This window comes from Hesperophylax consimilis, chromosome 17, assembly GCF_061612785.1.
Source record: "Hesperophylax consimilis isolate HC1 chromosome 17, BYU_Hcon_1.0, whole genome shotgun sequence".
In the NCBI taxonomy this organism is placed as follows: Eukaryota; Metazoa; Arthropoda; class Insecta; order Trichoptera; family Limnephilidae; genus Hesperophylax; species Hesperophylax consimilis.
Window position 1 is genome coordinate 33,748,765 of NC_142852.1, and position 26,388 is coordinate 33,775,152.

The window sequence follows — 26,388 nt, forward strand, 5'->3', positions numbered from 1 at the left end:
CGGCATTTGATTCCATAGCCGAGCTCATAAATCATCTCGGGTAAGCAGAGAGAATAGACCACAATGCGACTCTGTCTCAACTTGATCGTCCCATGTCTTCCTCGGGCGTCCCCGAATTCTTCTACCATCCACTTCTGCATCCGTGTTAAATGCCCTATCTGAGCATCCCCTTCATAATCTTATCGATTCTCCTTTGACAAATGAAAACACAGATTATCCCAGCCCTTGTATTTATTAACATCAGAAAGAACATTAGATTATAGTTGCTTGTTTGCGCTGAAGTGTTAGAGTTTTTCCCCATCATTGGCCAGTGTCCCTGTTTGCGTCTGGGCCTTGACATGTGCATAGCGGCTGCCCGGGTTGCGGCTGGAACATTCAATATCATTACAAAGCATTCATTAATGTCTGATAAATAAATAGTAATGGTCCCAAGTGAGAGCCCTGAGGAACTCCCGAGTCTGTGGAATTTGGTAATGTTCCGTCACGACATTCAAACATCATCACGGAACATTCATTAATCCCTTCATTGATAAATAAATAGTAATGGTCCCAAGTGAGAGCCCTGAGGAACTTCCGAGTTTGTGGAATTTGGTAATGTTCCGTCACGACATTCAAACATCATCACGGAACATTCATTAATGCCTTCATTGATAAATAAATAGTAATGGTCCCAAGTGAGAGCCCTGAGGAATTCCCGAGTCTGTGGCATTTGGTAATGTTCCGTAGCAACATTCAAACGTCATCACGGAACATTGCAAAACATTCATCAATACCTTCACTGATAAATAAATCGTAATATCAGTGATATATCATATCGACCCTCTCCCGGCATAAGACGGTAAGTGTAAAAATCGCCTTTTACAAGAGGAGGTTTTTTTTCTATATCTAAGGTTGGGTTTAGTAAATTAATTTAAAATTAAAAACATATGTAGATTATTTAGTAACGTAAAATAAGATTTGATGAAAACATGATAACTGTTTAAAATTCAAGTACTTTTGGCTCTTACGATGTTGTGTCGCACCCCTTCTAGAGTCTAGAGTTCCACGACAATGCGCCACATGCTTACAATATCATTTCCTATGTTTTATTTGGCACAAATGAATGTAGTTTTCAAAGGACGCTAAATAATAATCACTCCTTCGTTATATGTATGTATGGTTAGAAACACGCTTGTATAGATAGAAACACGTATTTATAGGTAGAAACAATTTTTGTGTATTTTTTGCATCGTTAAAATACCTACCTTAATAAATTCAATTTGAACTCTATTTACAATCTAAGAATGCACGATTTATAATTAGTTTTTAAGGCGATGCACTACGTAGTAATGCAAAATCATGTGTTTTTGGTTTTAAAATTTGATCGCCTAGAAATGTTTCAGATGCTTTAATTAAATACTGCGAGTAGAATACATCCTGGCCTTTAAAATAATTGAGTATTTTTTTTTAGATAAGTCTTTTTATAAGCCCAGAAAAAAATAATGTATAAGGCCTATGAAAACTGCTTTAAAGTTCAAAATCTCCTACTTACGAACCCATTTTCGGTTATGATTTTATTGTATAATGTGGCAAATTAAGTTATTTATAAAATGATTGGAAAAAAACTAAATATTTATGCCTGAAAATGCACAAAATAAAATACACTTTTTGGCCATGTTTTTTTCTTGCATGAAATCAAAACAGGCGGATGGTGTTATGCGGGAATTTAAACCTTATCGCCATCAACGTAAGGGGTGTTATTGATGGCGGCTTGATTTAAAATCTTACACGACGTAGCGCATCGCCTTAAATTGTATATATAATAACAGTCTCGGTCTTCCTTCGTCTGGAAAAACACTTAAATTAGCGTTGCGAGGAAACGCGAGATATTCTTCTATGAGTCCAAAATGAATAATTATTATTCCCCTGGCACCGAGGAACTTGAGATCACATTTAACAATTTTAAAAAAACTTTAGTATCGATCTACGCCTTGAAGCATTTTAAAATACCTTAAGGCGAAGCTTAGTGCTAAATCACTATTTTGATTAACCTCTCAGACAAAGACTTTTATCTACTATGTGTTCCTTTGAGAACTGTCAAAACGTGATAATTTTTGTGTTATTTACGAGTTTTGCTAAAAGCTTCATAACTCACGTTTTGGGAAACGTAGCCTCATTCTAAAAAATGTTTTGGAAAGGTTATGAAATCCACTATAGCATTGTGTTGTTATACGTAAATATTTGAGTTTCTAAATATACATTTTATGAAAACGTCAAAAATATTTAAAAATCGCTTATAATTATTTCAAAGCCTTGAAAAATGTACTTTTTTCTGAGTATCATAAAGAAATAACACTTTATATATTGAAGAAATATAATTAAAAACTATTAGTCACCTCAAAATATTGACCGTCCAAACTAAAATATTTTTAATAAATTATTTAGAAACGCAATAAATTATGAACGAACATGATGACAGATTCAATCGGCTTAGATAATACAACTCTACGTTCCATAGATATTCTTGAATACAGACGCGTAGCGTTATTCATTATCGATAATCTGTTTTTTAAATCATGGCAATCCGTATACTAGTGATGGAAATAAATCGATCTTTGTAAAATCTCGCGCGTTTACGTGAAAAGACGTTCTAATGTCTTGACCGCTATTATCATATTTACGTCTTTTGACATTCTAATGTTCTGAGTGGTTAATCTTTATAACGAATTAGGGTACATTTTGAATACCAAAAAATATGCTTTAGATAAATTGAAAGTTTTCCTATTGTTTCGCTTGAGTAGAATACAAATCAAAAAATAAATTACTCATAAAAAATATAAATGCAAACTACGCATAAAGGGAACAACTTTTAAAAAATACAGTATTATAGCTAAGATTATCTGTGACAGTTTCACTTGATTTACTTTTTTGCTTTCTTATAAAATTATTTACAAAATAAATAAAAACCAGTATTTTGTTTGAAATCGAACGTTTCTAGACTCCGTTTGTCAAGCGACATTAATGCCTATTACCTACAATATAAGGTATACTAAGAATATACACATTTTTGGCTTGTAGTTTCCTCTTAAAAAGCTGATATGACTGATTTTTTCAAATTTAACATAAAGAAGTTCAGGCTCAATTTACTCGAAAACTAAACCTCAAACCAAAAACAAAAATTCAACTGCTTTGAACCTTGTACTACGAGTTTACCTTTGTACTGCGAGTTTACCCTCGTACTACGAGTATACCTGTGTACTACGAGTTTACCCTTGTACTGCGAGTTTACCCTTGAACTATGAGTTTCCGAACACCGTGTAAATTTTAATGTTTTTGAATTCCGTTATAGATATTTCTTACTTCTTACTGATTCATTTTTTAACATGCTCCCGATGCATTTTAAGAATGTTCTCTTTTATATGCCATCATACGATAAAATGAAAAATGCATTTACTAAGACTTCCCGTTGATGCATTTCATGCGATCTTTTCCAGTCCGTGCAATTATCGAATTGCCACTTACGATCTTCTGCCGAAAGGCTCGATGTGTTATTATACGATATGATATTCACCTGTACTTCCTCTTGCCCACGCCGCAGTTCTTTTCCAGGTGCTTGATGAGGTTGGAGCGGTAGTTGGCGCGGTAAGGACAGTGCTGGCACGAGTACTTGAGGCTGTTGGAGTGTGACATCTTGTGGTTGCGCAGCCGACTGGTCGTCCTGGCCCTGAAAGTACGAGTATGAAAGCTTCACCGTGGATCCACTATACACAAACAAAATAGAATGCCCTAAGAGTTCAATACAAGACTATTGTTTCGGTTACCGAGGTCTTGCGGTGCCAGCGAAATGTTTGCATTTTTTGTTTATTTGTTAGTATTGCAATTCCAGGTTTTACTCAACAAGTTATTCTACTATAAAAATATTTAGTTATTGATTTACCTGTAGCCGCACAAGTCGCAAGCAAACGGACGCTCCCCCGTGTGGATGCGTTTGTGTGCTTTGAGAGACTCAGATTCGTAACAGCTGTACGTACACTGCTCACAGTTATAAGTCCGTTCTCCCGCATGGCGTCGCCTGCAACACGCGATACATTATATAAGTATGGGAACGTCTCCGGTACGCGCACACAGAGCAGACCAAGGGCCGCTCGTGCTATATATGAGTGTGTGCTTACATGTGCAGCTTGAGGGCGCTGCGTGTGGAAGTGCGCGCACTGCACAGCTCGCACTGGTGGGGGCGCTCGCCGGTGTGGCGGCGCTGGTGCGCGCGCAGGTCCACGGCGGTGCGCCCCCGGTACGCGCACACGGTACAGGCGAAGGGTCGCTCGTGCGGGGCCGTGTGCGCCACCAGCACGTGCTTCAACAGATTGGACTTCTGCAACAAGGAAAAAACTGACGTTTTAAGAAAATTTTTAAAGATATAACATTAAAAAAATGTAATTTTACAAAAAAAAAGTTATTAAGAAAATAGAATCGTGCGTGGCGAAAATTCAGCGTCGGTCATCAAAAAGTTAATGGAGGTTTACCAGTTGTGTAAAATTTAAAACACGTTTATCAGTAAAGTCTAAACAAATTACATGCACCCTAAATATCCCTTTAATATACCACCCACGGACAAAGACACTTTAAAGTATTACGCCCAGTGGCAGCTGTCTTATTAGGTCAATTGGACATTGAACTCCAAAATCATAATTTGTATTTTTATATTATTACAATTATATTTTTACCTAATAAAATAATTGACATGCATACCTACATGTATACCATCACTGGAACTGAAATATGGTGTTGCATATAAGATTTGTAACAAGGTGTGTGTGTGCATCACTTTACTTACATCGCATCTATGGTCTTGGTGTGTGGGACCTTTAAGTAGCTACACATTGTCATTTTGCTATTGGTCAAATTGACAGCCCTGGAATTCTGACTTGGAGAGTTGTCAAACCTGAGGGAGCAAGGATCTGTTATTTGCATTGGAAGCAGTGGCCATTCTTTGATCACCAGCCCAGAGCAGCGGGCATTCCTCTTGGCTGAGGTTCAACGAACACATTCGCAAATTTTTGTGAGCATCAGCTCTGGATATGGAGCATTGACTATTGGATTGATGGAATCGGATTGCACCTGTCGATCCTCATTGGTTAAGAGGGACCCTTTTGAAGACCAGCAGCGTGAGGCTGTTTTGCATTGGACTACAACATTATTTTTTGGATAAATTATAAACTGGGTAACGGGGTAACGTTTATCAACATTTAAATGTACTTCACACAGACTTAAAAACTAAGTTTGAGGACATTTTGACCATGGAAATGGAACGTCGAAGAATCGGAAATCATGTGACAAGAAGAACTGACCGGAATAAGCACTGACAAAGAACTTAAGGGGCAGTTCTGTAGGGCCAGCTACAGAAAGAAATTCCCGTTGCTTATCCTGCTTCATTTTCATTTGGTGTAATACCTCACAAGGGTGCCCCTGTCTGCACAATGTAAAGACAGAGGAACTTTACCGCCACCCGGTTGTTGGACAGGCAAGGGAAGGAATCTTTTTACGAAAAAATAAACGATTATCACATGGGACGTTAATAGTTTTAGGAAAATTCAATATTCGGCAGGCTGGTCTACGGGGCAAAAAAGTTTGGGAACCTCTGCTCTAAGTACTCACGGGAACTATATGTAAGCCGTCTCCGCTCTATAAATAAATAAAAATAAGTCAGGTCATGTAAAGATTCAGAGTAACAGAAGGGAGCGATGTATGAATTTGAATGAAGCAAGGAGTGTTTGGCGGTCCGTCCTCTCCGCCTGCCCCTGTTAGTAAGTCAGTTAGTCCTACGGCAATAAATAAAATAGAACCTGCGTGAACGCCATGGCGCAATGCTCGCACACGTGCGGCTTTTCCCCAGTGTGCGTGCGCAGGTGCATCTTGAGGTCCTTGCCGGCGAAGAATGCCTTGCCACAGTGCGGGCACGGGTGATCGCGCCGGTCCTCGTGCTTGCGCTGGATGTGCCTCAGCAACCTGCAACAGTCATTCACTCGCTAATATGGTGGCTCGTGCATTTCAACAATATATAACACAATATGATTGTGATACAGTTATTCTTGTTATTTATACCTAATATTAGATAATGGTGAAATACAGTGTTGTTTACATAAAAAAATTAATGTGAATTGGTCAGATTTTTTAATGATAACTGCACAAGGAGATCCTGAAGAAAATAATTGCCCTCAAGACCTGGGTCATCTTTGACGATGCTGTGTCGACGATCGTTTTGAGGGGAAGAAGGACTGAACATGGGTCTTGAACCTTGTTGTCTCAAAGGCACGATTATTTTGGTAATATTCATCAGTACTCACGTGTGCTTCAACTTGGTGGAGTAAGGGCAAGCGTGACAGGCGTGGGGCCGCTCGGAGCTGTGCGCCACGGCCATGTGGTTGCGCAGCTGCGTGTTGGACACGGTGCGGTAGGGGCACTGCGCGCACGCCACGCGTCGCTCCCCTGCGTGCCACTGCTTGTGGCGCACCAGCAGGTTCATGCCCGTGCATCTAAACATATCAGATGGGATTATTAAAGTTCCCGTACCCAAGTTACCTAGTTTCTTGTATCTTCAATATATATTTGATAAACTTGTCGAATTCCAGTTGGTTTCAACTTAATTACTACAACAAATAACTATTTATGTCATGGGAGATGGTAAAAGATGCATTAAAGTTCCATTTTTTCTCAATCAAAGTTTGACGGTTAGGAAATACGCATAAATTATTAAAATAAGTTCTTAAACCCCCGACATTCTGTAATTTAACTGAGCTTAAATTTACAATTTATAATACAAATTATTTACAGTACGTTTTGGTAATTATTTCCCAAACCACCGTACTTTTAGGCACAGACCATAGAAATTACACTATGTTTCGACAATTACCACAAGAAATAACTGTTTACATGCACAAAAGAGGTTTCTAGGTAAGAACCTAATCTAAAAAGGTTGGGTTAATTAAGTATTTATGCGTATTCAGATTGAAACGTAACTTTCGCAAGTGTCACTACATTTAATAAAGTCCAAAATGGAGGCAAAAGGGATAATTTGATAAGGTAAATTATATATTTTACCATCTATCCCGACATAAATCGGTGTTTCTTGTAGTAATTGTTGGAAAAAAGCGTAATTTCCATAATCAGTTGCTTATCAAAGGGCGGCGGTTGGGGAAATATTTACCTTTGTTTTATAATTATTATTGTTCTTAAAATAACTTGTTTATTTGCATTGACATAAATACAAATACGCGTTATGTTCATACTAATCGAGCAAAAAATATAGCACATTCCTGTTTCTTGATGCAGAGCCAATAATGAAACGCATAAGAAAAGAATAACCATTGAACGAATGTGTGATTTAATGAAATAGCACATATAACAGCGTTCATAGCTAACTAACGGAACGCAATAGAAAAGAATAACCATTGAACGAATGTGTGATTGGATGAAATAGCACATATAACAGCATTCATAGCTAACTAACGGAACGCAATAGAAAAGAATAACCATTGAACGAATGTGTGATTGGATGAAATAGCACATATAACAGCGTTCATAGCTAACTAACGGAACGCAATAGAAAAGAATAACCATTGAACGAATGTGTGATTGGATGAAATAGCACATATAACAGCGTTCATAGCTAACTAACGGAACGCAATAGAAAAGAATAACCATTGAACGAATGTGTGATTGGATGAAATAGCACATATAACAGCGTTCATAGCTAACTAACGGAACGCATTATAAAAGAATAACCATTGAACGAATGTGTGATTGGATGAAATAGCACATATAACAGCGTTCATAGCTAACTAATGGAACGCATTAGTTTACTTAAGTCCCTGACATAAATAGTCATCTCCATTAGACATGTAAGTTAAAATCAAGTGTTGTTTTTTTAAAGAGCCTGCGGACATGCAGCGGAATTCAACAAGTTTACCATGTATAAAAGTATTATACAATTAACCTCTCAGACAAAGACTTTTATTTACCGTGTGTTCCTTTGAGAACTGTCAAAACGTGATAATTTTTGTGTTATTTACGAGTTTTGCTAAAAGCTTCATAACTCACGTTTTGGGAAACGTAGCCTCATTCTAAAAAATGTTTTGGAAAGATTATGAAATTCACTATCGCATTGTGTTGTAATACGTAAATATTTACGTTTCTAAATATACATTTTATGAAAACGTCAAAAATATGTAAAAATCGCTTACAATTATTTCAAAGCCTTGAAAAATGTACTTTTTTCTGAGTATCATAAAGAAATAACACTTTATATATTGAAGAAATATAATTAAAAACTATTAGTCACCTCAAAATATTAACCGTCCAAACTAAAATATTTTTAATAAATTATTTAGAAACGCAATAAATTATGAACGAACAAGATGACAGATTCAATCGGCTTAGATAATGCACCTCTACGTTCCATAGATATTCTTGAATACAGACGCGTAGCGTTATTCATTATCGATACTCTGTTTTTTAAATCATGGCAATCCGTATACTAGTGATGGAAATAAATCGATTTTTGTAAAATCTCGCGCGTTTACATGAAAAGACGTTCTAATGTCTTGACCGCTATTATCATATTTACGTCTTTTGACGTTCTAATGTTCTGAGTGGTTAAGACAATTAGACAATTAAGCGAAAGAGAAAAATAAAATAGGTACTTGATTACCAGTGTGTCATTAAAGCACTTTACGCAACTGCATCATAACAATATATTGTCTGGTAAGACTGTACAATCTACATATATAGCAAAAACAAATAAGTTATTAGAAAAATAATGTCAGCCGATAGGAATTTTCCCGTGGCATTCAAAGAAGTTAAGTTTAAATAGTAAAAGATTTGAAATGTTTGAATGTCATTAATATTCTTTAAATAAATACTCACTTATATTTACACTCGTCGCATTCAATATATCTCTCCCCTCGGTGCTTGTTGATGATGTGCGCTTTCACCGTCTCGAATTTGGCGCACTTGTATTCGCAAGTCAGGCATTTGTATCTGTGTTCTTCATCTTCTTCGGCGCAGCTATCTCCCAGCGCATCTGCCAAAACAAATTTTATAATTTATTCGTTAACACAGTTTAGTATTACAAATTTATAGATCTGATTGGCCAAAAATTTTTCACACGACACATTCACACGGCATTTCTTGCGTTCTTCTTTATTCTAATCTGCCAGGGTTGGTATCAGCACTACATTGTGGACTGCCGTTAGTTTTATAAGAAATTTTCACCAGCAAAACAAATGTAAATCTACGTGGACATATTCTTTCATTTATACATACTCTTCTATTATTCTGACTCTTGACATGGCCCGTCTCGGGTATCTGATTCACTTGATCGTGCCATGTCTTCCTCGGGCGTCCTCGACTTGTGCTACCATTCGCATTTGCATCATTTATCCTCCTTACACTCCTATCTTCGCTCATTCGCTCTACATGCCCAAACCATCTAAACGTCCCTTTCTTAATCTTACTCATTACGCTTACATCAGCCTTGCACTCTTTGCGGATATCCACATTCCTCACACGATCATACATGGTTTTACCACACTTACGCCTGAGGTATCTCATTTCAACAGCATTCAATCTACTTTCATCCTTTCTCTGCCACTTCCATACATCAGGATAAGTACCAGAACTCCATTGTGGACTGCTAACTGTGCTTCTTTGGACAATGTTTTGTTAGCGCCAACTGCGTTCAGTCCTCCATTAATGGAGTTACCTGCATTTACCCTACTTTCAATATCTCTGTCAGCCTTCCCATCTCTCTAGAACATACTTCCTAAATACACAAACTCATCCACCTGCTCCAAGTATTCCTCATTCACAGCTATATTGCACACTGTTTTCGTACTCTCTCTTTCAAACACCTGTGGCGTCGAGAATAATCCAGATTAAATAATTAATAATAAACCGCTCGACGCTACTTAGGTACGTACTTGCTACTTGCTACTTAGGTACGTATTTGCAGCCGAAATCAAAACAAAGCAACCTACCTGTTTCAAGTATCTACTCGCAACAATACTATCGCGCAATCAGTCTGGGACATTACGAGAACTCGTCAGAAGGTTCGAGTCTGCCGCCTATGCATAATTGCCACGCTGTCGAAGATTCCTGAAACATATAGACTGTGCGAGTGCCTAGGATTTAGTTGCCATCCATCTACCTACTGCTGCCGTCGGCCGTGTAGTATAAATAAGCCCGACGCAGCGAGTCAGTCAGTCAGTCATCTATCTGCCGTCAGTTAAATCAACGAGTGATCACCCGCGCTCTTCTTACTAGCGCGAAGGACGACGTACCCGGCTTCGCCCGTACCATCATGGACTCTATCGGGACATCATCCTAGCGCCTTGGCCACCGTCCCTGGCCAGCGCTACAACGGATTACAAGCGCCCTGGTTCCAGTGTCTCTGACCAGCGCTTCTTCCATGCCACCATGACCACCACGAGGACACGCAGCATCCTCACTGGTCATGCCGCTCCCGTTCAACCGCCTACAAGGTCCGCCGCACCTTCGGCCGTCTCGTCAGCACTGGAGTGCCTGAAGACCTACGTTCTTCGCCAGTGCCTGACCTTCATCGAGTCTCGGTCACCAGCGCCCGGCGTCGACTCACTGACCCGCGCTTGACCAGCACATCACCGCAGCAACCGGAATATTCTACATTTGTCCTACATCATCTCCTCGTCTCGGCAACTGACTCAATAAACATTGTGAACTTCACACACCCTCTTTTATTTCGTGCCTCACCACCTGATCCCCAATTACTTTAGACTTAGTTACATTCATCATTAACTCATTCTTCATGCATATTTCGTTCATCCTAGACACGAGAGACTGCAGATCATCCATACTATTAGCAATCAGCACAGCATCATCAGCATACTTTCAGACTAACCTATTAACTTATTTTAAATTTAAAACAACTCAATGACTGTTAAACTTACTGTGAAATCAGATACGAGCGCATCGCAGAATGCTTTAAATAGTTATTATAATAAAAAATTAATACATAATGTTTAACCTGAAGGATTTGGTTTATCCGAGGTATCGTTTGCAGCCGTTTCTAGTTTGAGCGGTCTGGCGGCAGAGAGTGGAGATTGGCTGACGAGGAAGTGATTTAGCTGCGCCACAGTCAGGATGGGCACCTGGTGCAGCTTGTAGAGATGCTTACTGATCATGTTGAAGGTCTTGAAGAGGCCGCGGCACTTCGGGCATTCGTAGCTGGCAAAAAAACAACGGTTCCATAACTAAAAAAAACGGTTCCATGGCGAAAAAACAGTCCAACAAATAGCGCTGTTTTTAACCGTTTGAGTGCCGAAAAAATTCATACAGTTGCTTGTAAAATGCCACCAAAAAAACATTATTTTTTATGAAACTATATATATTTTTTTAAAACCCCATAAATTCTTTGAATTTTCAAGGATTTCGATGATTTTTTCGGTGTTTTATTAAAGAATATTGGTTTAGAATCACGCGGAGGAGGATCCCGAAGTCCAGGCGTTTCGAACAAATGAGAATTTTACGTACAGACGTACGCGCGAATCAGAACACGACTGACGCAATCGACGGAAATCGACGATCGGCAATCTTCGTTAAACAACGAATCGACGAAAATCGACGATTGGCACCCAAACGGTTAAAAGAAAGCATGTTTTTACCTGTCACAGATGACATATATATAATATCGTAATATATAAAAATCACGTGTTGCTTTGTTCGTACACGCTAATTTCCAAAATCGCCCAATTTTGTGAATGTGCATGGTTATTTACAGCTTGCAAGAAAGGATAGTAGTTTTGGAGCCGATAGTTGGCGCTGTTGATATCGTAAAAATAAATATATAAAAAAATTTAATGAAATTTTTTTTTTTCAAATTTCTCATCGAAAAATACATACATCGAAATGCAATTTTATGAATGTTTTTATAGGAAAAAAGGATTTAGAAGAACTAAGCGCACAAACAGATAGATGCAGATAGCGTCTTTGTTTTATACTATTTAGAGATAATTATAGATTTAAAAAAATACTGTGATAAATAAATATGCTTCATATTAATAAAAAATGAACACGTAATAAGTCTATTATTAATAAACAAAATATATTATCTTACTGTCCCATCTTAGACATGTTCCCTCTCAGCGTCTATTCTCTCTCTTCCCCCCGCTCTTTACTAATCCCTAGTCACACCTCCACCCCCACTTCAACACTCAATAATATATGTTCGTCCATTATTTTGTAATGTTATGTTAGTATATATTTTGCCTTGAAGGAGGAACGGTTGTTACGAAACCGGTTGGCTTTGATATTAAAAAAATATAGTAGTTCAAACAAAGTAATATTAAAATATTATAAGCAATACTTATTAGCCTGAAAAACAAATATAAATTGACAAAATCTTTCGAGTAAAAATAAATGTCACCGACGGCAATTGAACACGCACCTTCTGATTGCCGGTCAGGTGCACGGAACCACTGTGCTACGTCAGCTTATTTTTAAATGCCAAATAATTCAATAAATCACTCAACAATTATTGCTTTTTCATTTTTCACCTGAAAACAACCAACGTTATGTTTGTAGGAAAGGTATTGTTAGCTCTAGATAACTAATCGCTCGTGGAGGCGACGACGCGCTACTCGGCGAAATTCTAAATAACCTACTTCCCCCCGCTCCCCGACCTTGACTCTTTCATTACCTTCCTGATTTGAGTAAACAGTGCAGCGCGTGACGCGATTGCGGCCACACGCATACTAGAACGTGCCATGTGACCATCTCGTCGTCCGCTGGACTAAAGTTTAGTTATAACAACAATTTTTATTTTCAAGGTACGTACATTCATATATTCTTATATTTATTGTTAATGTTGGTGAATCTTCTACAATAGAAGATCCGGTTCCATCTACGTCTAACGTGCATAAAATTAGCTACCTGTGTCCATCCAAGGATGACCAAACACCGTTGCACCAGATGTAGAAAGGCTATTTGTGGTCCACATAATGTTGACATGTGTGGTCACTGTGTAGACTGATATTTTGATATTAATTTGTTCATTATAAACCTTACTTTTGTGCCATGTAACAAGTTCCTATCTCAATTAAATATTTTTGATTTATTTCTAGTGTTTTATTGCGTAGTCCACTCCACGAAAGTGTAGTTACAATGAAACAATGAAAACAGTTTGGTTATCTAGGGTTAACCTCTCAGAAAAAGACTTTTATTTACTTTGTGTTCCTTTGCGAACTGTCAGAACGTGAAAATTTTTGTGTTATTCACGAGTTTTGTTAAAAGCTTCATAACTCACGTTTTGGGAAACGTAGCCTCATTCTAAAAAATGTTTTGGAAAGATTATGAAATCCACTATCGCATTGTGTTGTTATACATAAATATTTGCGTTTCTAAATATACATTTTATGAAAACGTCAAAAATATGTAAAAATCGCTTACCATTATTTCAAAGCCTTGAAAAATGTACTTTTTTCTGAGTAGCATAAAGAAATAACACTTTATATATTGAAGAAATATATTTAAAAACTATTAGTCACCTCAAAATATTAACCGTCCAAACTAAAATATTTTTAATAAATTATTTAGAAACGCAAATAATTATTAACGAACAAGATGACAGATTCAATCGGCTTAGATAATGCACCTCTACGTTCCATAGATATTCTTGAATACAGACGCGTAGCGTTATTCATTATCGATACTCTGTTTTTTAAATCATGGGAATCCGTATACTAGTGATGGAAATAAATCAATTTTTGTAAAATCTCGCGCGTTTACGTGAAAAGACGTTCTAATGTCTTGACCGCTATTATCATATTTACGTCTTTTGACGTTCTAATGTTCTGAGTGGTTAAAGATGTTGTCCCGGTAAGACCTTGGATTCGATTCCCAGTTGTAGCAGTTATTTATTTATTTTTCTATGTCTTGTTCTGTTTCATGTTTCATTTAAATTTATTAGTTTTATCTATTTTTACATTTAGTTTATATGTTTTTAATATTGGGAGTTATGATTTTTGTATTGATTATTCTCTATCGGTGTGACATAGCCCACCTGCAAAACAGACTTAAGTGTACCAACATAGTTAAAAAATATATATACTTACATAGTTCTAAAAACAGTTTCTGCACTGTTCAAACAATCCCTGCTCTTTCTGATAACTTTTTTTTTCTTTGATAGTTTTTTTCTCTCCTCTTTGACAATCATTTTGATCTCTTCCATGTCGTCCGATGAAGTAACGTTGTCATCGCCCGATGTAGGGGCGTAGTCCGTGTCCGCCTCCCCCTCCTTTTTGATGTACATGGCACAAATGCCCATCGATGAACTGTCGTCCTCCGATTTGATGTCTTCCTGTTCTCTTTTGAGCCGATGAACTTCCATAGAGTTGGATTCATCTTTGCAGTATTCCTCTAAGTTCTGCAAAGAAACAATCACTGATATAGATGCTCTCTCAGTATCGTCCAGGTAGACGACCACCATTCAGCGTCGAAAAGTTGTTTGAAATGACTTTAGCCACGTTTTTCACTAGATCTTAAGCCCCGCAAACCAAATTTCTACCGATTTATAACAAGTTTCTCGTTAACTCTTTAACGTTCTTGTTGGGAAGTAAGAGCTTCATAGATGCACGCACAGATGGCAGTGCATAGAGCTTGCTTGGAAGTGCGCAAGATGGAGCCAGCGGCCAGTAGTCGCCAGGGCCAGTGGGAAGGATCTCAGAGAAACTTACTGTTTCAGATTCCAATTAGCCAGCTTCTAGTTAGGTCGACTATCGAGTCACCATTATATTACGCGGAGTAATAATAAATCCCTGTTTAATCTAAAAGAACCAATTTATGTTAAAAAAATACATGTTATTTTTGAAGATAATATCTACACATTTGTTATGCCAGAACGTTAATTATCTGAAATTTCCTCGATAGAAAAAAATCGCAAAGTAAGCTCCAAAAATTATTTAAAACACGTTTTGTTCTCTCATTTGATATGTTATAGCAGCGGTCGGGGAACCGGGGTAAATTACCCCAAATGGGGTAAAAATGTTTTTTTTGGGTTAATAAGAAAATTTTTCTAGTTTGCTATTTTGGAAGACTGTGAAAATATTATTTTTGATGACATCAAGGATACAGTTATAAAACATCTTACCAAACTCAGAGAGCGGTTCTCTGACTACTTTCCAGATCTTGATATACATACTTTCAATTGGGTTGTAGATCCTTTTAAATGTGAAATTGCTAACATACCAGAAGAACCTCCGGTTTGGCAGAAACAATATTTGAACTTCCATCTAATACTGAAGCACGTATTCAATTTGAGAGCAAAGCCAATCTGTCGTCTTTTTGGATGTCAAAAGCTACGAAGGCTTTCAAAATTGCACATGAGGAGGCGGTATAAAAGTTTCTGCCATTTTCAACAACCTATCTTTCTGAACAAGACTTTTCCACTCTAATGAACATAAAAACGAAGAACAGAAATCGATTAAACGCCGAAGACTGTATTCAAATTGCTCTTACATATTCATTCATTCGTAAATTAATTCAATAAATAATGTTTATTTAAATATACATCGATTGCATTCTTTTCAAAATGGGGGGAAGGGGTAATATCGACTTACGCAAAAATATGAATATAACTGTGTTATAGGCATGAAAAAATTCACAGTGTATCTTTAAATGGAACTAAAGCATTTGTCGAGAGATTTTTGCTCTATTTCAAACGAGTCATGTTTTTTTAATATTTTCATCATTTTCGCTTAATTATTATCATTTTTTAATATTAGCTCGCTCCCTCTAACATTCGTATTTACATATCTCCCTTAACCATCTTTGAACGCTTTAAGAGAAATAACTAAGCGGACTTTTAATAACTAACTAACTAACTAACCACCACACCGCTTACCGCAGGAATAGGCAGAGAGGATGGACCGCTAACAACAACTCGGTCACAACACACACTCCTTGCCTCAATCACATTCATACATACTCTTCTATTATTCTGACTCTTGACATGGCCCGACTCAAGTATCTGACGCTCAGATGATTTGGGCACGTAGAGCGAATGAGCGAATAAATGAGAGTGGCAGGACATGGCACGACCAAGTCGCTAACGTCTTCCTGTAATTCGTGCCAAGTCTTCCTCGGGCATCCTCGACTTCTACCATTCACATTTGCATCGTATACACACCTTTACACACCTTTCTTCGCTCATTCGCTCTACGTGCCCAAAACATCTAAGCGTCCCTTTCTTGATCTTACTCACTACGCTTACATCAGCCTTGCACTCAAAAAATAAATTATATGAGGAAGATGTTGAGATTATTGATCCCTTCAGCACTGGTGTACGGGAAACAAGCCAAATGGTTGATATTCGTCACATGAGAACGGATCATTTTTACGACTTGGCAACATACTTTCAGATTGTCAATATTCGTGCCCATGCCAAACTTATTTATTTATTTATTTATTAATTTTTAAAAAACATTACATATTACAGTGATCTTTGGCTGTCCAACTAGGAGTTTACCTGTTTTAGGACAGTCAGAATTAGGCAAATTTATTAAATGCGATTCTTGTTTTGTCTAGTGTATTGACTTTTACTTAATTATTGCACTTTATAAATAAATTGAAAAGTTTTCTAGGTTGATACAAGAAGTTGCTAACTATATATTTTAAATAATATAAACCGTGAGAATAGACTAAAAGAATATTCAAATATGATAATTCAAAAATAGCAATATAGTAAAAAATTATTGACATGTGAGTTTATCAAATTGAAATTTTACTTTTTATTTAGATGAAATTAATAAGCTAGAAAATCAAAAATAGATAAAAGAAAGAAAGGAAATTAAAAGAAAATGGAGAATAAAAATAAGCAAAAAAATAAAAATAGGAAATTAAAAAATATGCAAAAAAGAAAAAAGTATATGTATATATAAATATAAAAAAATAGAAACATGTAAGCTTTTCAACCATTCCGTGAAATCTTACTTTTGATTTGGTGAAATTAATGCGCCAGAGAATCAAAAATATATAAAAAATGAAAAGAAATTGAAAGGAAGTGTAGAAATAGATGGAAGATTAAAAAATAAATTAATATTTAAAAACATGTCTGCTTTTTCTCCATTCCATGAAATTTTGTTGAATTAATACTCTAGAGCAGGGCTTCCCAAACTTTTTACAACTGTGACGCCCTTGGGAAGTTGCCATATTGCCACGACTCACAGTTAGGGAAGCCCTGCTCTAGAGAATCAATATATATAAAAAGAAAAATTAAAAGAGAGTTGAGAAACTCAAACAAAGAAAAAAAAATAAAAAGATGTAAAGAAAGGTTTTAAGCAGATTTTGAATTATTAACTTATTAATTCTCATTCATACATCATACGTCATAATTTGTCATGAAAAACATGATACTGACCGTGGTATGGCTTCTCAGCAGTTGGTCGGATTTCTCGCACTTGAGTTTGAAATTGTAAGCGCGGAGAACCTCCAGGGAGCACTCCCCGCAGATCTGCTCGGAAAACCCATCGGCTATGGTCAACTGGAAGCATAACACAACACTACTTCAATCATCACTAGCAACAACACATCCGAATTAAGATTCTCTCAATCTTCTTAAATAATTAATACTAGACTTAAAACTAGTGACTTACGTTTAAATCTTATATCTAGTCGCTTACGACTAAGGCCTATAACTTTATTTCATCACTTTTAATGACTCACTTTTTAAAGGCATGTTTAACCCTAGAAAGATAGTCTGCGTAAAATTTACGCATGCGTTGGGTCTTTGAAACATTAAATTCAACGAGATTATTTTTACCCCAGGAGGAAATACTCTCGAGATAACCGTCCATTCTCTGCTTCAAAGCCCTCCGAGCCGTTGGAGTTTGTGTGCCCTTTGGGGGCTTGTCAAACAAAAAGCTATCATGAACTGTACTGTCATCCGCGTAACAATGAATCGGTGCACATGTCAAAAGGTCATTGATGTGCAACAAAAACAAAGTCGGAGACAGAACCGATCCCTGTGGGACGCCAGCATTTATAGAGTGCATTTGTAACAAAAGAGGCACACAACTAACGTGCATCGCCTTTTATAAAATCTTGCAAGCATTCCATCTCGCTCGCACTCATGCACATTCGTACAGACATCACACCCGGCGTTGATCGGAGACTTTTCTCTACTTTCTATAAATATAATATGCATATTTTATATATGTAAACCATGGGTGGCCAACCTTTTCAGCAGCCGGGTTGTACTAGAGGTGAGTCGTACTAGCACAATAATTTTACAAAAATCCATGGCGGGGGAGGGAAGCTAGAAAATTGCCTGTGAAAAAATTCCCCACATGTTCTCATGTCCTCTGGCGCACTTGCTTTGCGGATAATCCGTATTTCAGTTAGAGAAACACTCTTCTCAGCATCTTGCAGCTGGCGGGTATGCGTATTTACGCAAAAGACGTCCAAGACTTGAAAGACTCGCAGTACTCGCAAGACGTGCAATACTGATAGTTGAATCAATGTACTGAGATACTTTCATGTACGAACTACGAACGTTGGAATGTTTTTTTGGTTGTTTTATATACACTAAAAGATTAAAATGTGTGCATATGCTCCGCTGGCCGCAAGTAGATACTCAGCGGGCCGCGGGTTGGCCACCCTCGTTGTAAACCTTCCGGAAGAAATTCTCTAAATGATATGTAAAACCCTATCAAAATCCGTTGCGTAGTTTGTAAGAACTAAGGAGAAGACGGACACATATAGCATCTTTATTTTATACTACTTAGAGATGAATATTTCTTAACCTTCAAACATGATCTTTCATCATCTCCCCCGACATAAATAGTGGCTTCTTGCAGTAATTGAGTTGAAACCGAGTGCTATTTATAAATTTATTGGGTATGTGGCGTCAAGAACAATCCGGTATTGTCTAATTAATAATAAACCGCTCGACCTACTTAGTACCTACTCCCGAGTTACGTACTTGCAGCCGAAATCGTAAACAAAACAAAGCAACCTACGATCGCATACGGTCTGGCATATTACGACAACTCGCCAGAAGGTTCGAGTCTACCGCCTATGCATAATTGCCGCACTGCCGAAGATTCCCGAAACGCCCAGACTGTGCGAGTGTCTCGGATTTAGCTGCAATATCACCTATCTACTACCGTCGCCGGCTGTACAGTATAAATAGGCCCGACGCAGCGAGCAGCCAGTATTCAGTCTCTGTTACCGCCGGCTACTACTACAACCGAACTACGGAAATTTGACCCAGTTTCGCACGCATTCCATAGTATTTGTGAATAATAAACGTGTAATATTTCGACTGTAAAATCAACTTTTAATTTATCAATAAACGCTGTACTTGAGTTGGGAGGATCTTTTATCTGTACACCACGATAACCACAGGTATTAAGCGTAAAGCGGAATTCGACAAGTTAATTAGGTAAATAATTACCGAATATTCTTTGAATGTTCTCACGAGAATTAAATTGACAATTCACTGGATACGTAAGTGTGTTTGTTATTTGTGTTAATTTTGTGAGACAGAGCATATGAACAGTGAGAATACTGTGCAATCCCGATACAACTGCCAGCGTACAAATGATCATACGACTCTTGGGACCGGTAAGCCGCTCCGAAACACGAGAAAAATAAAATGCTAGAGAGTTAGTGGGTGTAGGTAGACATGTACAGTCCAGATAATAATAATAATAATAACATGCCAATTATACAGCGCAGTTTAGTGTCATTTCACTTCAAGTGCGCTTAACTATAACTAACTAACTAACCATCATGCCGTTTCACCGCAGGGGTAGGCAGAGAGGACGGACCGCCAAACAACTCGGTCACACCACACACTCCTTGCCTCATTCACATTCATACATCGTCTCATACATACTCTTCTATTATTCTGACTCTTGACATGGCCCGACTCAAGTATCGGATTCACTTGGTCGTGCCATGTCTTCCTCGGGCGACCCCGACTTCTGCTACCATTAGCATTTGCATCGTATATTCTCCTTACACTCCTTTCTTGGCTCATTCGCTCTACATGCCCAAACCATCTAAGCGTCCCTTTCTTTATCTTACTCATTACGCTTACATCAGCCTTGCACTCTTTGCGGATCTCCACATTCCTCACACGATCATACATGGTTTTACCACACATACCCCTCAGGGATCTCATTTCAACAGCATTCAATCTACTTTCATCCTTTCTTTGCCAGTTCCATGCCTCACTTCCATACATCAGGGTAGGTACCAGCACTCCATTGTGGACTGCTAACTTCGCTTCTTTGGACAATTTTTTGTTAGCGCCAACTGCGTTCAGTCCTCCATTGGAGTTACCTGCATTCCCCTTGTTTCAATATCTCTGTCAGCCTTCCCATCTCTCTAGAACATACTTCCTAAATACACAAACTCATCCACCTGCTCCAAGTATTCCTCAGCAACAACTATATTGCACACTGTTTTCCTACTCTCTCTTTCAAACACCATGACTTTAGACTTACTTACATTCATCATTAACTCATTCTTCATGCATACTTCGTTCATCCTAGACACGACAGACTGTAGATCATCTATATTATTAGCAATCAGCACCGCATCATCAGCATACAACAGGCAATATACTATAAAAACTATATTTACTATAACAAACTTAAAAACGATAATTTAGTATTAGAGGTTATCTTATTAAAATTATTCCCACAGTGTGCCTTACCCAATACAGATAGAATAATATAACACTAAATATACTGTTTATACAAAGTGATGACAAAACTTTGAATAACAATAACAGCAGAACAAAACAAGAACATTAAAACTAGAACATAATATAAAACAGGAGGCAGTTTGTGCTCAGAAATGAGAATCTTCTGAGCATTCATTTTAAAAGGTACAATAAGGAGGCAACCGAAACCAAACAATTACCGGAAGTTTTAGAATATGGCTTATTATAAATTATTGAAAAGAAGCTAAGATTTTTTAAATAATTTTGTTTTTAAAACCTGTTTAAATGCAGCCAAATTCTGTTGATTAGTAAGAGCTGAGGGAAGTCTATTCCAGATGAGCGGGCCTGTTACACTAAAAGAACGATCATAGTAAACGGCTCGATTTGACCTAGAAAGTTCAATTAGACGATTACTAACATCTAGATCTGCTGACATTATGTCTATCGCTTAAGTTTTGTCAGAAACATAGTTCCGATATATAGGCTGGCGCCATTCCTTGTAATGCTTTGAAGGTCATTAAGCAGATCTTCAACTCTATTCATTATTTTTCTCTTATTCCGCTTCACTATTAATACGCAATATTTCACTTTCAAATAAATGGATTTAGCTTTATTAATTCAAAACATGATTTATTATGTCGGGGGAGATGGAAAAATACGCACTTTTAATTTTAATTTCGTTTATTAAGTCACTTACGCGATATGTCAATTAGTATGCGGCGCCGAGCCGACGGCGACTATGTTCATATCAAGAGTTGGATTATATTCATAATATTGTATTAGAATTAAATCACAAACCTGTCTATACAAACCTAGCGTAGCCCACAAACTACTTGAAAACTGGGATATAACTCTAAAGGGGACGCGAGCAGGCGTTATTAAAGGTTCCCCAACATTTATAGTAACTTTTAGTAACTAAATTCAAGTATTAATTCAAAGTAAACATTCCATATTTACCGTGAAGCGGAATTCGTAACCTTTAACCTCTATTCTTTCAGGGCATTTGTTTCTGAGGTGATTTCAGACACAGTTCACGTCGTTCAAGTATGTAAATATAAATACTTGGATAATTTTAATGGCGCTGTTTTTCTAAAATATCTCCTGATAAAAAAGGGTAAACGTTTAAATTTAGCCGTGTTATGGTTTACCGATAGTCGTACAAATATGGATTTATAATTGTTATGCCGTTGGCATTTCAGATAATAATTACAACAGTAATAATTTACCTCAATAGCACAAAAACTCATCAACATGTCTCTTATAGAAAGTGGAATATCCATCTTATTCTCAAATATCGACTCCATATCATCAGTCTTGGAGAGGCAAGTTCTGCAGACATCCTGGGAACTGTTCAATAACTGCGAATCCATTCTTATTTTTCGCTAATAATATTTTATGACATCTTTACAAAAACAAACAAATGAACGAAATTATTATTTTGCTAATTTTGGCAATTGGTAACTGTCAGAAATGATAGACAATAATTTTCGAAGATTATGTTTTTATTTACGCTTATGACCGTTGCTTTGCCTCTGTATGTAACTGATAGCAAACCATTTAGATTGTTTATCTGTAAGAACAATTGTTAAATGAGCAGCAAAATAGATTTTTTTAAAATTATAACTTTGAAAGATTTCTTGTAAGCTTTTCCACTTTGTTATGTTATTACTTATCTTATGCTTTGCTCTTATACAAAACTGACGGTTGATATTTTATTTTATTTTTCCTTGGGAATGATTTATTTTCATATTTATTTCGTCGGATTATTTGTCACATACAATATTAACTAAATCGGAATTTTATAATTGACTAATTATCATGTATATTGTGAAAATATTCAATCTGTAATCTTTACCCGCCATAACACAGGGCATCTCTATACCTCTACATCCCTATATCCTCACACCTCTACATCCCTACATCCCCACACCCCTACATCCCTACATCCCCACACCCCTACATCCCTACATCCCCACACCCTTACATCCCTACATCCCCACACCCCTACATCTCTACATCCCTACACCTCTACATCTCTACATCTCTACATCACTATATCCCTACATCCCCACACCCCTACATCTCTTCATCTCTACATCACTATATCCCTACATCCCCACACCCCTACATCTCTTCATCCTTACACCTCTACATCCCTACATCCATACATCTCAACATCACTACATCCCTATACCTCTACATCCCTACATCCCTCGAATTTGTAGAGATGGTTGAATATTAGAAATATGCTGTCAGTTGTCACAGCGGTGAGTGGTTTATTTATATCGCAGCGGTTCCAGTTTCCGGAGATCGAAACAAAACTGGTTCTTGATTCGTTTTTTGGAACCGGTTCCCGATGACGAAAAGATAAAAAAAATTATTACTAATTTCACCGCTTTTATTTTTTATGATTTCATTTACACTTCCAACTCAAAACTTATTTTTATTATTTTTTTACGCACCTTATGTTATTCTCTTCACATGTTCAAGGAGTATGTGTAAATAATATTAATTACGCAGATGATATGGTTCTTCTAGCACTGTCACTTAGCGCACTAATAAAACTACTCTAATATGTGAAGATTTTGCAAAAATTCATAAACTTGTATATAATACGTCCAAATCAATCGTTATGGTTTTCAAATGCAAAAACGAAAACAAGCTTCAGTATGAAAACGTAAAAATATACTATTCAAAGCATTCTGCACTTTGCTGTGCACGTCAAAACTGTGGGTGGATTACACTGCATCCCAATGGCATAAGCTAAAAGTCACTTACAATAATGCTTATCGCCAACTATTCCGCCTACCCAGATACTGCAGCGCTACGGAAATGTTCCTGGAGGGACGAGTGCACTCTTTCAGAGCGCTTATGGCGCAGACAACGCCAATCAAGTTACACAATCATGGAGTCCATCCATCCAATCATGGAGGCCATCTCCTGTCGAGCCATCGGGGGGATGGCTCGACAGGAGATGTCCAAATATTTTTGGGTTTCACTTAAATTCCGCATTTTTTGTGCCTATCGGAATCACCTGTTTATTATTATTTCAAAATATAGAATGTATTGCATCGTACTACCCCTGCATACATTCTGGAATAAATTCTTCTTATTATTATTTACTAGATTTCACATCCCTCCCCTTTACTTATAATCGCGGTGTAAACATAAATATGACATTACTTTCAAAAATATATTTTACAGGGTGCGTAAGGTCGTAAACGTAAATAACTCATAACCACTGGAGCGATTTGTGGCACTTTATGCCAAGTTTTCAAAAACGTATTTGAGCGATCGATAAAATGTGCCAAATTTATAGATTCTAAAAATATGGAATAAGCGGCAAAATCTAGGTGGATTCATTGGCTTTAAGCCGCAGTAAGCTGTTCATATTATGTTTCCATTTTAAGTGTAGGAATGGTATAAACTTAATACTTCTGGCGACTGGCTTAACTATTATACCAACACAAAACCGGTGCGTTAGACTCTAATGAGTAAGTCGAAGTATTTAACTAAGTTATAACTCTGCTGATTTAATGGATTTATTTATGCATTCACTGATTCATTTTTAATAATTCAAAATATCTGTCTAATTTACCACCAGCTAAATTAGAAATTCCAAAAATAGCAGTGACCTCAGAAAGTGACAGCAAAGTCACCGTGACAAAGTAGCAGTGACAGGAATGAGACAGATAACATCCATCTCTAATTTCAGTATTTTTCGAATCGCTGTTGAGTTCTGTCGTTTGGTTTTCTGTTTTATTTTTCTCTGTATATATAATTTTTAACGTGCTAATATGACAGGCAATTGGTTAGACAACATCTCCAGTGAATTATTAATTTAATCAATGAATTATTTAACTGATAAATAAAAAGATGTGCGACACATCAAGGTTAATCAATTTCGACCCTGTCAGATTTTGACGGAAATTTAAACAAAATTATGGGTGAGTTTATATAAATTAATTTTAGTTATTTTATTCCTTGAAAATTTTCAGTCAAGGGCAAGTGGAAGGATGTTATCCAATAATTTTTCTTGTTCGCATAATCTATTTATACACCTGTTCTGTTATCTAAACACAAAAATAATTGAACTATGAACTCTAACTAGTTTATTTTTGCAGCGTTATGTTATTATCGCCTATGCCACTGAAAAGAGATCCCTGAGGGGCATGTGTGGTTTATTTATTTTGTAAGAAACAAACAGCTTTTATATAATATACAATGATAGATATAAATATACAAGTTAACTGAAGTCAAGCCACAGAAGTTTCTTATGCTAAAGTTCATTGGAAATGAAGTTTTAATATCTTAAAATTAATTTGGTGTTAAAGGAAGGGGAGAGGAAGAGGAATATAGGAAGAGGATAGGAGATACTCCCGATACATTCCATACTCTCATATTAATAATCGATTGTACGCATTACTTCATATGTCAATGCTGTAAAATTTTGTATTATATTGTGCACATATACGAGGAATTGGGGAATTTTTTCGAATGTTTGTTCTACACGAGGGTAGATAAAATAAATCAGATTGTCGGGTTGATCTAGACGGAATATGAAGATTTATTAAATTGGTAAGTTCTGGTGAGTCCAGACCATTATTTAGGATTTTAAATAATAAGATTTGATCAAAAATTAGACGTCGTGTTTGGAGGGAGTTAAAATTATGAAATTTAATGGATTCGGTATAATTTGAGAAGTGTAAGTTTAGTTTATAATTTATGTGTTCTTTGTATTCTTTCGATATGGGCTTGGTATAAAGGAGTCCAGATCGGTGTACAGTGTTCCAGGTGCGGGCGAATATATGATGTGTAAAGGGAATATAGAGTGTTTATGTTGTGGAAGGGTTTTGCTATGCGAATTATAAATCCCAGCATTTTATTGGCTTTGTTAATGATGTCATAAGTGTGTTGGATAAAGTTTAATTTAACATCCAGTGGTACCCCAAGGTCCCATGGTTAAATCATGGTATGAATTTGAGGATCCTGAAAGTATGCAAGGCTAACTTATATATATGTTTAACTTATTAACAAATTCGCGATTCCTTAGTTCCACTGGCTCTAGACAGTTGGTACTATTGTGCGATATTCACATTATAAATGATATATAGATGGTAACGTCATTAGGTTTGGATATTGTTTTGCGCATTTACAGACCACAAGTTGTAAGGGTTTTGCCTTACGAGCGAGACGAGCACTTTTCAAATGTAAATCTCATTTACAATCGCTCTTTTCTCTACTTCCTCAGTTTTGGCGGTTATAAATATGGAGTTAAAAAACTCAGCTGTTCCGGATGCGACGAGGTTTAAATAGGCCAGACAGAACGCACTACTCCAAAAATATATCAGAGCATGTAAACTCAGCCATCCTGACAAATCGGCAACTGCCGAGCATTTAATTGAAACCGCCCATTACTTTATATTTGTTCCTGAAATCTTGAGGAGACCCCAAACGCATAGAGCACCTCTAATTACAGAGGCGATTGAAATTCATTAAAAAATCCCATAAACATTAATTAAGACAGCGGGGCTCTTGGTATTGGGTAATTGACGGCTACACCAAAACTAAACGCAGAAAACCATTATAAATTCTACTGTAATTCCAGTCCTTAGAGGATTGAAGCTAGAAACACAGTATTGCATGTA

General features: G+C 37.0%; 2 protein-coding genes across 2 annotated transcripts in view; one reads left to right on the top strand and one right to left on the bottom strand.

Moving 5' to 3' along the window:
* Positions 1-62: 62 nt before the first annotated feature.
* On the bottom strand, positions 63-22,193 carry LOC149416468 (uncharacterized). Its single transcript, XM_089641707.1, has 11 exons — positions 21,967-22,193; positions 17,426-17,548; positions 14,124-14,434; positions 11,039-11,238; positions 8,902-9,058; positions 6,324-6,512; positions 5,823-5,985; positions 4,152-4,351; positions 3,917-4,051; positions 3,551-3,703; positions 63-366 (listed from the first exon to the last, which is right to left on the bottom strand). Exons 1-11 carry the CDS (start codon positions 22,108-22,110, stop codon positions 285-287), a joined length of 1,857 nt encoding a protein of 618 aa, XP_089497833.1. The 5' UTR covers positions 22,111-22,193; the 3' UTR covers positions 63-284.
* A 2,279-nt stretch (positions 22,194-24,472) lies between these two features.
* DPCoAC (dephosphocoenzyme A carrier) overlaps positions 24,473-26,388 on the top strand; it is a 28,076-nt gene continuing 26,160 nt past the window's right edge. The window contains exon 1 of the mRNA XM_089641711.1: positions 24,473-24,687. Coding sequence (XP_089497837.1) covers positions 24,684-24,687 — 4 coding nt within the window. The 5' untranslated portion in view covers positions 24,473-24,683. The remainder of the gene's footprint in view (positions 24,688-26,388) is intronic.

Excerpts from the sequence above, each read along its gene's own strand:
- LOC149416468 (XM_089641707.1), bottom strand. The coding sequence starts at position 22,110 with ATGGATTCGCAGTTATTGAACAGTTCCCAGGATGTCTGCAGAACTTGC. Across the intron at positions 14,435-17,425 it reads TGCTGAGAAGCCATACCACG|AACTTAGAGGAATACTGCAA; the intron begins GTCAGTATCATG and ends GTTTCTTTGCAG. Across the intron at positions 367-3,550 it reads GTGGGCAAGAGGAAGTACAG|CCGCAACCCGGGCAGCCGCT; the intron begins GTGAATATCATA and ends TGAATGTTCCAG.